The sequence below is a fragment of the Galeopterus variegatus genome, unplaced genomic scaffold (assembly GCF_000696425.1).
Source record: "Galeopterus variegatus unplaced genomic scaffold, G_variegatus-3.0.2 Scaffold3128, whole genome shotgun sequence".
NCBI lineage: Eukaryota > Metazoa > Chordata > Mammalia > Dermoptera > Cynocephalidae > Galeopterus > Galeopterus variegatus.
In genome coordinates this window covers 161,751-177,446 of record NW_007729239.1, presented here as the reverse complement: position 1 = coordinate 177,446, position 15,696 = coordinate 161,751, and the positions used below count along the sequence as shown (strand labels likewise).

The 15,696-nt window shown below is 53.0% G+C and overlaps 2 protein-coding genes across 15 annotated transcripts in view; both read left to right on the top strand.

Moving 5' to 3' along the window:
- The window catches only part of SYNGAP1 (synaptic Ras GTPase activating protein 1), a 32,091-nt gene extending 20,861 nt beyond the window's left edge, over positions 1-11,230 (top strand). For 2 of the 14 annotated variants that reach the window (XM_008584025.1, XM_008584024.1), the window contains exons 12-16: positions 373-414; positions 786-1,857; positions 2,262-2,435; positions 4,151-4,362; positions 5,453-6,373. In XM_008584025.1, the coding sequence (XP_008582247.1) occupies positions 373-414; positions 786-1,857; positions 2,262-2,435; positions 4,151-4,362; positions 5,453-5,849 (1,897 nt within the window). In that variant the 3' untranslated portion in view covers positions 5,850-6,373. The other 12 variants (XR_551332.1, XR_551333.1, XR_551331.1 and 9 more) reach the window with 12 other exon arrangements.
- Positions 11,231-12,185: 955 nt separating this feature from the next.
- The window catches only part of ZBTB9 (zinc finger and BTB domain containing 9), an 11,984-nt gene continuing 8,473 nt past the window's right edge, over positions 12,186-15,696 (top strand). The window contains exons 1-2 of the mRNA XM_008584017.1: positions 12,186-12,397; positions 12,610-14,155. Coding sequence (XP_008582239.1) covers positions 12,692-14,122 — 1,431 coding nt within the window. The 5' untranslated portion in view covers positions 12,186-12,397; positions 12,610-12,691 and the 3' untranslated portion in view covers positions 14,123-14,155. The remainder of the gene's footprint in view (positions 12,398-12,609; positions 14,156-15,696) is intronic.

Here is a 15,696-nt window from a genome sequence, read left to right as displayed (position 1 = left end):
CCAGCACATGTTGCTTCAGCTATGTGGTATCAAAATATTCAGATATCTCTGTACTAGTTAGTAGATAAGCACTTTCCCAGCTCCCCACCAGAATCCTACAGACTTGCCCATGACCCAGCACTTAGAAGTAAACAGCTGGAAGCCTCGCAGGGCCTCCAGAGCCTGCTGCAGAGCCCCAGCAATCATTCTGATGAGGTAGTGCCCATGCCTCAGGGGCTGCTCTCTCTTTTGATGACCATCCTGCTTGTTCCTCTGCCCATGTCTCTCCTTTCATGACACCATACCCATTCCACCATTCCCACCTCTCCTTCCACTTGTACACACCTCTCTCCTTCTCTGTCTGTGCTCGCCCCTCTTTCCATCTCTCTCCAGCTCCATCGACCTTCAGTCCTTCATGGCTCGAGGCCTCAACAGGTGAGGGGCTCTCCCCTCCCCCGCCCTCCTCTCCTCTCCTGTCTGCTCCCTCTCCTGCTCCACTGGCCTCCTTTCCTCTCCTCCTTGATGCACCTCATATCCTCTATATCTCCCCAGACCTGCCCCTCATCCCTCCTTTGCAGCCCCCATCTCCCTTCCTCTAGGCCTCATCTTCCTGGAGGGGCCCTGTCCTTTCCCACTTCCCACCTCTCCTCTCCCATCCTCCCTCCTGAGGGCTGCCACAACCAGCTTTAAGCCCTTCCCTGTGGGTCCTACTTTTCACCCCAGGGCCTGTGCCAGATGTCAGCAGGCTCAATTGCCAGTAGCCCTTGCCTTACCTTCTGTTTGTGTGCCCCTTTCCCTTCCAACAGCTCTATGGACATGGCTCGCCTCCCCTCCCCAACCAAGGAAAAGCCTCCCCCACCACCACCTGGTGGGGGTAAAGACCTGTTCTATGTCAGCCGTCCACCCCTGGCCCGTTCCTCACCAGCATACTGCACGAGCAGCTCAGACATCACAGAGCCGGAGCAGAAAATGCTGAGTGTCAACAAAAGTGTGTCCATGCTGGACCTGCAGGGTGATGGGCCTGGTGGCCGCCTCAACAGCAGCAGTGTTTCCAACCTGGCGGCCGTTGGAGACCTGCTGCACTCAAGCCAGGCCTCACTGACGGCAGCCCTGGGGCTTCGGCCTGCGCCTCCTGGACGCCTCTCCCAGGGGAGTGGTTCGTCCATCACAGCGGCTGGCATGCGCCTCAGCCAGATGGGTGTCACCACGGACAGTGTCCCTGCCCAGCAACTGCGCATCCCCCTTTCCTTCCAGAACCCTCTCTTCCACATGGCTGCTGATGGGCCAGGCCCTCCAGGGGGTCATGGAGGGGGTGGTGGTCATGGCCCACCCTCCTCCCATCACCACCACCACCACCATCACCACCACCGAGGTGGAGAGCCCCCTGGGGACACCTTTGCACCATTCCATGGCTATAGCAAGAGTGAAGACCTCTCCTCAGGGGTCCCCAAGCCCCCCGCTGCCTCCATCCTTCACAGCCACAGCTACAGCGATGAGTTTGGACCCTCTGGCACTGACTTCACCCGTCGGCAGCTCTCACTCCAGGACAACCTGCAGCACATGCTGTCCCCTCCCCAGATCACCATTGGTCCCCAGAGGCCAGCCCCCTCAGGGCCCGGAGGTGGGAGTGGTGGGGGCAGCAGTGGGGGTGGTGGGGGCCAGCCGCCTCCATTGCAGAGGGGCAAGTCTCAGCAGTTGACAGTCAGCGCTGCCCAGAAACCACGGCCATCCAGCGGGAATCTATTGCAGTCCCCGGAGCCAAGTTATGGCCCTGCCCGTCCACGGCAACAGAGCCTCAGCAAGGAGGGCAGCATTGGGGGCAGCGGGGGCAGCGGTGGCGGAGGGGGTGGGGGGCTCAAGCCCTCCATCACCAAGCAGGTATGTGAGGGTAGGAGGAGGGCGGCGTGGGTGGAAGAGCAGGGAGGGAAGAAGGAAATGATGGGGATTGAGGGATGAGGATAGAACACAATCTATGGTCTAAAGTTACAGTTTTCTACCTTCCTTACATTCATTAAACAAATGCCTATAGAAATCCTGTCATGTGCCGTGTGCTATTCTAGGCACTGTGAATATGGCAGTAAACAACAGACAAAAATCCCTGCTCTCACAGCGCTCTCATGCCAGAGGGCAGACATGATTACTTCTCTAGAATTCAGATAAGGGCTAGAGCAGGGGAACAGGACTGGGACTACCAGCTCGTTTGGCCCTGCTGTCTTCCTCTAAATGCATCCTGCCTTTTCCCACCTTTCCTTTCTGTTTGCCCCAAACTTGCCTTGTCCCAGCATTCTCAGACGCCATCCACGCTGAACCCTACAATGCCAGCCTCTGAGCGGACAGTGGCCTGGGTCTCCAATATGCCTCACCTGTCGGCTGACATTGAGAGTGCCCACATTGAGCGGGAAGAGTACAAGCTCAAGGAGTACTCGAAATCGATGGATGAGAGCCGTCTAGATAGGGTACGTCTGGCCCTACTAGCCCCAAGACCCTGTTCTTCCATTTACCCACAGGGGAGACCTCTAGTCACTTCTAAGGGAAGCATCCAGGCTCAGGTAGTTATGGTGAAAAGAAAAGACAAATACCTGACCTTTCTGTTAAGAAGGCTTCAGTCCATTAGGGGAGACCAGATACAGTCCATTAAAAGTCAATTTCAACTCTTATTTTGTAGGTTATATACATTGTCGACTATCTGAGGAAAAACAAGTTCTATTTTAGGCTTACCTCCATGTTCTTCCCCAGGGAGAACATAAGCGCTGGCTCTTGAGACTGCTGAGGATTGGAAAAGTTACTTTACTAGCAGTGGGAGCTAATAAATTGGGCAGGGATGGAGCGAGTTGCAGTTATATTACAGGAGCTGTCTGTGTTACCCAACACTGTCCCATAGGCATAGGTGACAGAGTGTCGGAGGGCAGGTTTTGCATGTTGTAAAGTGGTATATATAGGTCATGTGTAGAAAGACCATCCAGACTCTCAGTTGGTGGCAGCTGAGGGCAGACGGCACCAAGAGCCCTGGGGCACACACAGGTAACTTAGCAGAAAGTTACTTGGGGAATCTGTTGCTCTGAGGGCCCTAAGAAGAGGGTGGCTGTGGGATTAGGTCATATGTAAAGAACATATGACCCCCAACGTGGGGGAGTGGAGGGAGGTTTCTTGCGGGAAGTGGTCTTTGAGCATAGGAAATATCAGGACTGATTCAGATGGACTTGGTCCAGCAAGTTCCATGAGAGAATTAAGCCCTAATGCCCCAAGGCAGCAGTCATAGGCAATGAATTCACATCTTTCCTCTGCATTTGCAATGGGGTTATGTATGTACCCTCTTCAGAGAATGAGAAAATAATTTCTTGAATCGTTTTTTCTCTGCTTCAGATGAGGAATCCTTGTTGAGAAAGGCTATAGATTAGCATTATCCAATAGAACTTTCTGCATTGATGCAAATATTCTGTAATCTGCATTGTTCGATATGGTAGCTACTAGCCTTGCGATTCAGGAACTAAATTTTTAGTTTCATTTAAGTTTTAAATTGCTACATGTGGTTAGAGGCTACCATATTAGACAGCACAGCTCTAGATTCTATAGCCAATAGGGCTGATAAAATGACTCTTCTGAGCTCTTTCAGCCCTGAACTCCAGGGTTATTATTAACAGAGAGACATTCCTAGATTCTCAGCCTGCGATTCACTTGAAGACCCCCTATCCCTAGGGCAGGGCCAAGGAGGGAGTCACATGTAGGACAGCACTTGCCTCCCCCCACCCAGATAAAGGAAGTATCTTTTCTTCCTTTATCTCCTCCATGTGATCTGTGGCCTGGTTTGGGGCTGAGGAGTCACCTTATCTTTAATTCTGGGTATAGTTACTCCACATGTGCCTGTGAATCTGTCTAGGTTTCTGTGTGGCTCCTCATGTGTACAGATGCACATGTGAGGGCATGTACATACCTCTCAGGGTGTGGGAGTGTGTGACCTTGTTCCATTTTGAGGCAACCTCAGCATCATGGCAGGACCTTCTCAAGAGCAGGTGTGTGGGTGTTATCAACAGGCAGGGAAAGGGTTGGGGAAGGCAGTTGGATATCCCTCACCATGCAGTGGCTGTGCTTGGCAGATAGGGATGGAGAGGCTGGTGGTGGGATCAGGGCAGGGGCGCCCCTCACAGTGCGGGGTCATGTGCCCGGCGGGCAGGTGAAGGAGTATGAGGAGGAGATCCACTCACTGAAGGAGCGGCTGCACATGTCCAACCGGAAGCTGGAAGAGTATGAGCGGAGGCTGCTGTCCCAAGAAGAACAGACCAGCAAAATCCTGATGCAGTATCAGGCCCGACTGGAGCAGAGTGAGAAGAGGCTAAGGCAGCAGCAGGTGGAGAAGGATTCACAGATCAAGAGCATCATTGGCAGGTGAGGGGCGGCCCGGGGAGGGAGGAGCAAGGGAGAGCCTGAGGCTGAAGAGAGCGAGCAGGCGAGCTACTCCTCCAACCCTCATTCCCCAAAATGGGGAAAACCTCCAGGAGATCCCACCACCCTCCTCCCAAGGATGCCAACCACTCACCCATCACCAGATGGGGAGAAACATCTCTTTAGTAAACCCTGATCTCTCTCCTGATAGAGTAACCTCTGAAGCCCTTGGAAAATGTCTGGACTCAGCCAAGGCCAGGACTCCCATTGGTTATTCTCAGCTCAGCCTGTGATGTCCACCCCAAAGCTAAGCAGGGATCCCTAGCCAGAGTAGCCCTGACCACTCATCCTGAGTAGATCCTCTCTCCAGCCTTGGAAGGGTCTTTTAGCCTGTTCGTGTTTTCAACTACTTCACCAAGCCTTAGGCTCCAAAGGAGGTGTCTCAGTAAGGAAGTCAGTTATTTTTGACAGTGTGTTTATTGGGCAGCGGTTGTGGGGGGGTACCCAGGGCCTTACTTCAGCCAGAGCCAGTTCCATTTTTACCCATTCTAGAAGTATTTTTGAGTGAGATTTAATTAGAAGAAAAGGGCTTCTTGACTTGAAACATTTTTTGGAAACCACTACTCTAATTGATATCCTCTATGAGAAATCACTTCGAGAATCTTGACCAAAGGCAGGGAGATGCTGGGAATGATAATGATTGTAGTCCAGGGGCCGTCACTGGAGTTTGCCTAGGTTCAGTGAGGTGGCATGGGGAATGTAGAAGCCAGGTCCTCAGCCATAGGGGGTCTGAGAAAGGGGCCCTGCTTGGGAAGAGGAGGGATAGAGATGTCTGGGTGGTAGAGGTCTTTGAGTCACAGAAAGTCTCCCTCCTTAGCAGGGAGACATGAGCATCCCTAAGAGGAAGGTGGAGAGTATGATCCTGAGTAACAGGGACTCTTTTGGGTCATGCCAATGGGGGGATTCTGGGGGAAGGGGAGAGGGAAGCCTGAGGCTTTTCAGAGAGCTGCAGGGGTTCCCCAGGACCAGGAGTTCCATGGGCAGGCTCCAAGCCCGTGCCCGCCACTAACCCCACTGAAGCCCGTCCCTTCAGGCTGATGCTGGTGGAGGAGGAGCTGCGCCGGGACCACCCCACCATGGCTGAACCGCTGCCCGAACCCAAGAAGAGGCTGCTCGACGCTCAGGTGGAAATTACAATGTCATTTATCTTCTCCGTGTCCCATCCCCATCCATCCCACCGTCCTTCGTGCACTCAACTGCACCAGCCACCCCAACCCCATTGTCATCTGTCTCTCTGTCTGTCCACTGGCTGCTCCCAGCAGTCCCCCAGTGACCCCATCTTCATCCCATTGTCTGTGCCTTTGTCACTCCTGGCAGTGTCAGCCCCACCCCCATGCCTTCCCAGCCCGTCTTCCTGCTTCTGTCTGCGTCTCAGGACCTTCCACCAGAACCTCAGTCTTTCTGCCCCCATTCCCCACCCAGTTCCTTGAACCTCTGCCCTTTCTTTGCCCACTCCTGTTCAAGGCAGGGAGTTCAGCTTCCTCTGAATTCTTCTTGGGCCAGGAGGGCCAGAAGCTGCCATTTGCTAGAATAGAGCATAGGGCACTGTGACCTGTAGTTTCCCCAAGCCCTGAAGGGTAACCTAGAGACTTGGGGTTCCCCTCACCTCTGTTCCCTTGGCACCTCAGTTTTCCTGACTCCTTGGCAGTTCCTGTATAGCATCTTCTCCCTGACTCCTCAGATATTGAAGGCCTCCCACCCTGTAATCTCCCCCTTTACCTCAGTCAAGCCTTCCTTTGGCCTTCCCCTGCCTTTGGTCCTCACACCTGACTCGATTTCCAGCTCATTGTTGCCCACCCTCTCTACTCACCAGCCAGCTTTTAGGACCTCCTTTCTGCACTAAGTGCTTTCCCCAAATTCTGCTCACTTTTCTACCCATGCTCCTCCTTCCTCTGCTCTGACCGCCAAGCTTCCTCACCATGACAACCAAAGGCTCCTGAACCCATGACCCCACTCTCTCCCCCTGCAGCTCCTCATCAGGTAATTCTCCTGGTTCTGCTTTGACCACGGGCGGAGGACACAGGGGGAGGTGACTCCGGACCACTGCAGGTTGGTCATGAAGCCCAGTTCCCTCCAACTCTCCGGAGTCTCTCCCCTCTCACTGCTACCCTCCACACCCAGCGAATCTCCATAGACCCCACCCTTCTGTCACTTCCTGCACAGACTCATCTCCCAAGGCACAACCCAAAGAGAGCACTTCCTGCTGCTTCCTGGAACTATCCAATGATACCTTAGCAATACCAAGAGTTTAATCCTAGGCGGGCCCAGCACATTCACAGGTCACACTCCCTTCCCTACAAAACCTACCTCTCCCAGCCTCCTCCTGACTCTAGACCCTCTCTTCCTCTACCTCTCCAGTGTATGTCTGTCACCCCCCATTTCACCAGAGCGTCCTTGGAGATTGGGACGTTGGGAGTCGGTTTGTTGATGGGGTGGAGGTGACGATGGGTTGGGGGACGACCCTGGCTATAGGGGCTGTGCTGACAAAGCAGGTAGGTTGGGGTTTCCTCTTCCTTCCCTAACCTTGGTTCTCTACCCCTCCTTTCCACTCCTCATCTGTTTCTCTCTCTTCCTCCTCCCTTACATTTGTGAGGTAGAAGGCATTTGGGGTTCATATTAGCCCCCAATGGGTAAGAATTAGGAGTGGGTAGTTAACTTAGGGAGTCTTTGGGGAGTCCTGTAGAAAATGCTACTGAGATGTCTTAAAGTAGGCAGGGGGATGGAACATGGAGAAGGGGCAAGAGTAGAACCAAGAATAGAACCTTGGACAGATGTTAGGATCTGGACCGGCCCATATGGCCTGGGAGTTAGAAGTGGGGCAAGACATCTTCCTAGATCGGATCATGGACTCAATAGCCATGTTGATTCCTAGGCATAGATGCCAGGAAAAGCATGTTAAATTACTTCTCTATTCTTGTCAGAGCTCACATCCCTGGTGGCTAATGCCACTCACTCCCTCTCTCCTGCCACCCAGTGGCCTTGCTGGACACATAATCCTACCTAAAAAGCCAGTAGAACCTGTCTCAGCCACAGACATAATTTCTGAGATGCTTTATTTTCCGTGGGATTGATCTGCAGTGGGCAGTGACTCTTCACACTGTAATTTTAACTCTCTGCCTGCCCAACCTCTCTATCAAAGTAGTTAGTGATCTGTAAACAGATGCTAAAAGGCACCAGGGGTCCTCACCATTTAAAGGACTCCTGCAGTGAATTCTTTTGTAAAATGTATAATGGTGCCCTAATTTATCTACTTTCTAAATTTGGGTCCATGGGGGTGTAGGGGGCATGCCTGTGTGCTGTCGCCAGCAAACAAGTAGAGGGAAGGGAATCTGAGGGATCCTTCCCCTCCTCTCCTGCCATACTCAGGATACCCTACCCTACGTAATTTCCTCTCTCACTGACTTGCACAAAGTATGTGAGATACCCAGCAAGCTAAGAGTGCAGCTTTGCTTAATGTAAGGCTGGGTTTGGGTGACCTCTTGAGAGGTGAGATCATTGACTCTGGGATGGAAGGGAAAGCTGATCTGGGGGCCTTTACTTAGAATGTTTTGTATCCTTTGGAGATATGGTCAGACATAGCTATGTTGCCAAGCCTAAATGCTCCATGGCCCAGGAAATAATTTGGACATTTTTTCTAAAGCACTTGTAGGTATTGGTCTCTCTGTAGCTCAGCCATTAATTTAAAAATTAGTTTTGAGCTGAATTTTAAAAAGCCAAGTGAGTGACCAGAATTCATATGACTTTATTCTCTCCCAGCAGAGGGCCAGAAAGTAGGGCTGAGGGCAGGAACCAGGAGTTAGTCCAGGAGAAGGGGGGCGGGGGCGGGCAGTGAGAATAGGACCAGGGGTGGGAGTAGGGTCTGATACTTCTCACCCTGAAACTGGGCGCCCAGGGAGAGGGACTGAAAGGAAGGGGGTGGAAAGCAAGCAAGCCAGTTTCTGCTTCCCAGGGATACAGAGATTGGGGCATGCTGTGTCTCTGCAGAAGCTCCTCGTAATTTCTGCCATAAGTATGAGAGAGGCAGCCCTTTCACAAGATTTTTCCCTACCCACATCACCTCCCTGAATCCCCTTCCTTTCCCCCCAGTACAGTTAAACCTCTCTAATTTGGAAAGTTGTATTTGAGAAGATGGCCACTCTGAATAAGTGACAAAACTGAATGACAATGTCTATTTAATGAAATGCATGTCTTCAAAATATATACAGTAAGTAGAACTCTATGAACAAAGCTTTTTTACTTAGGCCGTCAGGGAGCATGCATTAATGAATAGATAGGATTGAAAAGTCTGTTTTCTGGTATAGGTTAAATATCCCCTCCTACAGACACATTTCCACCACTAATTTGCTTAGCACACCCTTTCTTCACAGATAAAGGAAAACTCAAACCCAGTTTTTGTTCAAATTATGAAAAAACTCCAAATCCACGGGGGTTTGGATTAATGAGGTTTTGCTGTACTGCCTCCCCTTGTTCCTCAGCACAAAGTTCCTACCTCGGGTTGGGGGTGGGCTGGAAGGGGGTTCTAAGAGGAGGAGGGTGGGTTGGGCAGGGAATATATAGGTGAAACTTGAGGGGTTAGGTTGGGGGTGAGCTGGAACTTGCTGCTTTTGAGCTGGTTTCCTGGTGTGACACTCTGGGTTGAAGGACTGAAGGCCCCTGTTAGGAGTGAGGGGTAAGATTCTCTTCTCTCTGATCCCAGAGGACGTAACTCCTACTGCAGGTGAGAAACAAAATAGGAGGATGGTGGGAATTGTCCTGAGAGGAGGGGGTGGGACATGGCTTATGGAGTGGGCTGGCTATGGGGGAGGCCACTGCTTAGGGGGCTGGCATCCAGGTCCCCTTGAAGCGTCTCAATAAGTCCGCGCTCTCCTCTTTGGTGTCTTGCAGGAGAGGCAGCTTCCCCCCTTGGGTCCAACAAACCCGCGTGTGACGCTGGCCCCACCTTGGAACGGCCTGGCCCCCCCAGCCCCACCCCCTCCACCCCGGCTGCAGATCACGGAGAACGGCGAGTTCCGAAACACCGCAGACCACTAGCCCACCCAGCATCACAGACCTTCTCCTTCCCCATGCACCCCATCCTGTAACAGCACCAACCACCAGGACTGGACATCACCGAGGGACAGCAGGATTGCCTCCCTGAATACCTCCCTGGGGGGCACTGATGCCCCACCCCACTGCACCATTTTCAGGAGGGAAAGTGGGGACCCTCAGCCGCCCCCCTTTCCTTCCTGTTGGGGTGCTGCCCCCTCTTTGACCCCCAGGGACCCTTGCCCCAGGACACCACCTACCCCACACAGACCCCTTCACTCCGGGGTGCTATCCCCATCCTCTGCCTCATCGTTCCCCTGAGCACTTGGGGACAGACCCTCACCCCCAGTTTGGGGTGTGGCACCTCCAAACTTTCAACTTCAGGGTGATTTTTTAGCAGTAACCAGAGCTGACAATCTAACTCCCCTCCGCCGCCCCATTTTGGCCTCCCCTGTCCCCCTTGTTATGGGGAGGGGACCCCGGGTGAGGGGGCCCTATTACCCCTTGATTTCTCAGGAGCGTCTGGGGGGGCTCAGCACGCACAAACTCCTTCTCCTCCTACCACTCTTAAATTTACTCCCTCCCCACCCAGAACCCAGATGGGGTGGAGGGGGCCACCGGGGCAGGGAGGGGGCAGCAAGGGGGGAATGGGAGTTCTCTCCCCTTCTTCCCACACCTGATCTGCTCTTGGCTGGTCCCAGAGCGGGGTGAGGGGGCTTATGCCCCCCCCTCCCCCAGTGTGTTGGGTGGGGTGGAATTGAGGTTAGGGCGATGGGTTAGGGTTTAGGAGGGTGTGTATGTTGGGGAGGACAGACTAATTGATCTGTACTACCCTGACATGCAGTCCCCCCTGCCCCTCCCCTCTCTCTTGGTCTCTACTCCCAGGTGGAGGGGGAAACTTACTCTAGGAAAAGCCATGTCTCTCTCCCCCAGGGTGGGGGGACCTGTGTTGGAGGAGGAATGTTGGGGGGGCCCCCTTCCATGTCTCTGTCCCTTGGGGGAGGTAGGACAGGGCTGGGCTTCCCTCTCATCCTCCCCCTGCCCCAATCTCCCTCCTCCTCCCTCCCTCCCGCCAGCTCCACAATTTTTCGGTGTTTCTCTGTACATAGCTCTCTGGCGGGATAGGGGAGGTAGGACGGATGGGGTCTGGGGTGGGTAGGCCACGGGAGGGGATAAGCCCCTCCTTGGCACCCCCTCCTCCCTGACTGCTGTCCCCTACCCAGCCTTGCCTCCTCATCCCTTCTTGCGTTTGGTATTGAGACTCTTCCCAGACTCCACCCTTCTTTCTTTTGTATGGACATTTCCCCTATAGTCCCATCCCCATACACACATCTACCCAGCCGGGGCCAAATTTATACTTATATAAAAGTTGTAAATATGTGAAATTTTATCCCTGTGCCCTTTCCTCTGCTTTCCCCATCTCAGGCCCTACCCCTAGATCCCCCTTCCTCCTCTCTTCTTTGGCTGTTGTAATTATCTGGGGTTTGTACTGTACATATCTGGGGTGTGTGTGTGTGGGCTGGGGGCGACCCCTCTGTACAGAGCTTCCTGGCCCCCTCCCTCTCACCCCTCTGCTTCCTTCCCCACCCACGACCTTAAGGGTAGGGAGATGCTCTTCCTACCTGTTTTATTTTGGTTTCTCGTTCTCCCTCCCAACTCCACTCCCAACCTTCTCTATCCCCCCCCCCACTGTCCCTTTTCTCCACTCCCAGCCCCATTTCCTTTTTTTCTGGAGTGTGTGGTGAAACAGAAAAATCATGTTTAATAAACGGAGATTGTTCTTTTATCGCTGTGTTCACTTTCTTGGGTTGGGATCTCCAGGAGGACCAGCGAGGTGATGGGATCTTTTTATTTATTTATTTATTTGCAGCTGGCCGGTACAAGGATCTGCTTTTTGAGAGGAAGCTGACTATATGCCTGGCTGATGCCATAGTCTCCCTATAGAATATCACTCTCCCATCCAGCATGGTGATGACTGATTGATTGGCTGCTGGCCAGTACAGGGAGCAACCCTAGACCTTAGTGTTATTGGCACCACGCTCTAACCAACAAAGCTAACCGACCAACCCTATTTTAGAGCGGGTGTTTTGCACTAGCCATACCCCCAGTCTCTCTCTCCCCTCACCTACTGCTTCATTTACAGTGAAGAAGCAAAGAGGCCGGGGACAGCGGCATTATCTGTAACAGAGTCCAAGTATATATATCTACATATATCTCTAAAAAAGAATTACCTAGAAATAAAGGTTTAATTGCTGGTTAAAATGCTCCCGTGCGGAATGGAGAGAACCTGGTTCTTTAGCAAATCTGGGTCCCAGACCCACCACTTGCCAGCCGAGTGACTCTACCAGCCTCGGTGTCCCCCGCATGGAAACTGAGGACTGCAACCCCTACCTCCCACGGCTGGTGGGAGGATACAAGGCGATGTGGACAAGTGCCTAGTTCAATCTCGCCCCTCTCAGCACCTACCGAGGGGAGGTCGCGCGCTACATTTAATCACTGAGAAACGCAGCTTTCCGGGGCGGCTGACAGCCCGCCCCCTCCGTCTAGAGTGCGCTCTCCGGAGCCCTGGCCTCCCACCCTCCGCAGTAGCGAGCACCTCGGCCGCTGCCCCAGACACCCCATCCCGCCGGCCAGCACTGCCCTTCTCGTCCGTACAACCAATCAACACGAGGCTTGTAGAGCGTCGCCCTCCGATTGGCTGCGGCCCTGGCCCCGCCCGCCGCATCCAGCGTCGCGTCTGGCGGGGAGGCGGTGGCTTCCGGCCCAGGACCGTGCTGCCTCTGCAGAGGATCTCCGAGGGCAGCGCCGCGTGTGTAACGGCGGGGGCGTGGCGACGGCGAGTCAAGCCAGGCCGGGACTGGAGGTGTCCGGGTGGCCGTGGCTTCCTGGGAGCCTGCCTCTGTGGACACCGTGAGGCGAAACGGAGCGGCAGAGCAGGAGCCGTCGCGGGCCGGCGAGGTCAGGCTCGTGGCTGAAGGACTTCCTTCTCTTCTTCCGCAGGGCCTGGAAGTTAAAACCGCGGTTGGTGTTTTGTTGTTCGTTTTTGTTTGCTTGGTGGGCAGGACTGATCTGCAGAAACCGCGTGGGGGAGGGGGCAGTTATTTGAGGAGATTTGATTCCCTTTTCCCGGGGCTTCTGTGACTCCTCATCTCTTTCTCTCCATAGCTTTCATCCCACGTGGAGTCTACCCCCAGCCCCTCATCTCCTCTTCCTGACCCTGTGGGATCTCTCTCTCATCGAGGAGGCCATGGATACCACGACGCCTTTGCCTCCCGTACCCCCCTCCCCGATCTGCAACCCAGCCCCACGGACGATCCAGATCGAGTTCCCCCAGCATAGCTCATCGCTGCTGGAATCCCTGAACCGCCACAGGCTAGAGGGAAAGTTCTGCGATGTGTCCCTCCTGGTGCAGGGCCGGGAACTTAGGGCTCACAAAGCAGTGCTGGCTGCTGCCTCTCCTTACTTCCATGACAAGCTGCTTCTGGGAGATGCACCGCGTCTCACCCTGCCGAGTGTCATTGAAGCAGATGCCTTTGAGGGGCTGCTCCAGCTCATTTATTCAGGGCGCCTCCGCCTGCCACTGGATGCTCTCCCTGCCCATCTCCTTGTGGCCAGTGGCCTTCAGATGTGGCAAGTAGTAGATCAGTGCTCAGAGATTCTTAGGGAACTGGAAACTTCAGGTGGTGGAATTTCAGTCCGTGGAGTAAACTCCTACCATGCACTTCTTTCCACCACATCGTCTCCAGGAGGCTGGTGCATTCGCTCTTCCCCCTTCCAGACTGCAGTGCAGTCCTCCGCTTCTACTGAGAGCCCTGCTTCAACTGAGAGCCCTGGGGGAGGGGAGGGGAGTGAACTGGGAGAGGTGTTACAAATTCAGGTGGAGGAAGAAGAGGAGGAGGAGGAGGAGGAAGAGGAAGAAGATGAGGACCAGGGGTCAGCAGCACTCTCGCAGACTCCTCAGCCTCAGAGAGTATCAGGTGGTTTTCCCCGTCCTCACGGATCCCACCCACTGCCCATATCTGCTACTCCCCGCAGGCTTCCAGAGGGTGAGAGTGTGCCACTTGAGCTTCCTGCCCCTTCTACCGCACTGCCCCCCAAAATCTTCTACATTAAGCAGGAACCCGTTGAGCCTAAGGAGGACATATCAGGAGGTGGCACTCAGTCTGGAGGAGCAAAGGAGGAGACCAAAGTGTTTCCTGAAGGGGACACTGAAGGGAATGGGGAGCTAGGGTTCTTGTTGCCCTCAGGAGCAGGGGCAACATCTGGGGGAGGGGGTCCTTCCTGGAAACCAGTGGATCTTCATGGCAATGAAATCCTTTCGGGGATTGGAGGACCCGGGGGAGCAGGGCAGGCTGTGCATGGGCCTGTGAAACTAGGGGGGACACCCCCTGCGGATGGAAAACGCTTTGGTTGCTTGTGTGGGAAGAGGTTTGCAGTGAAGCCAAAGCGTGATCGGCACATCATGCTGACCTTCAGCCTTCGGCCTTTTGGCTGTGGCATCTGCAACAAGCGCTTCAAGCTGAAGCACCATCTGACAGAGCACATGAAGACCCATGCTGGAGCCCTGCATGCCTGTCCCCACTGTGGCCGCCGGTTCCGGGTCCATGCCTGTTTTCTTCGCCACCGGGACCTATGCAAGGGCCAGGGCTGGGCCACTGCTCACTGGACTTACAAGTGACTGCTGAGGCCATACACTTACTTCTAGGACAAGGTAACTACTGCTGCTGATGGATGCTTACCCCTCACTACCGTGGCACCCCAGTCCTGGATCTTGTAATCATTCCGAGAGGATAGATACATTATGGACCTCTTGTTCTTGGGTATGGGTCTCAGATTTGGAAACTCAGATTTCTTATCTCGCCCCAGGTTTTTCATAACCACCCTACAGGAAAATGGTTTACAGGTCACGTCTAAATCGATCACTTGGCCATAATGGACTTTTTTTTTGTAGTGGTGATATATATTGAGGGAACCAGATTTCAGATTAGAAGGTTATTTGGTGAAAAAAGAGAGCAAAAAGACATAACAATAAAGGTCTTATTCAGTGTCCATGAGGAGTTAAAGGAGCTGGTTTGCAACTAGGGATATCTTTGATTCAGAGCTTGAGTAATTCAGAAACTAGGCTCTGAGCTTTTCTCTCCCTCATCATTGCTATAATAATGTGAGCAGAATTCTTTTTATGTACATTTTTTGTTGTATCTTTCCAGAAGCCCCTCAAATTGTGCCTTACTTCCTCACCAGTAGACACCTTCCCAACACCTTTTTTTTTATATTGTACTTGAGCACTTTAACAATTCGGGCATTCCATGTGTCATTCCTAGAACTCTGTTTAATAGAGGGTATTCCCTCAACAGTCTGTGCCTCTTGTCTACCTTTGATCATCACTGATAAGTCATATTTATTTGATTGATCACATTGATCTTAGTGACTATAATGTGACTAGTGGACTCAAGAGATGGCCACTGATCTAAAATGCTCTCAGGGTAGCACCACTGCTCTCCGAACAAGTTGCCATGGTCAGAGGAACTCAGGGCTGAGATAGCATATGTTGAAGGCTAGAGAATAACTGCACGGTGAACCGTGCCACCTCCCTTTCTATCCCACCCACATATGATAAAGACAGCCCCTCTGTTGAGAACTGGAGGGGCAGATATTAGAATGGGGGCAAAGGGGGATTTGCGGTTACTTAATTTCTTCAAAAACTTTGCCCTGAAATTTAAATGGACAGTAGACTGGATTGAGTAATTAGGTGGGAGAGACAACATGAGAACCGAGCTGCAGAGACTTGGAAGTGTTCCTTATGTGGCTAGGTTATGTTGATGGGGGAAGCATGGGATGGTTTCACACTGGTGCAGAGAACACTCCTAGACTTAGGCTAATCTGCCACTGAGTAACCTCAGGTAAGTTACTTAACCTTTGAGAGTCTGAACTATTACTTTTTTTTTTTGGTGAGGTGGTATGCACTCCTAACTGGTTCTCTGTATTCCTTTTCTTTTTTTTTTTTTTCGTCCTTTTTGAGACTGGCCACACCGCGCTCAGCCAGTGAGCGCTGTGAGCGCACTGGTCATCCCTATATAGGATCCAAACCTGCGGATGGAGCGCTGCTGCACTCCCAGCGCCGCACTCTCCCAAGTGCGCCACGGGCTCGGCTCTCTGTATTCCTTTTCTTTTTTTTTTTTGTCTTTTTGTCTTTTTCCATGTCCGGCAACAGATCGCAACCCTCAGTGTTGCCCCCGTACCGGACCGGGGACC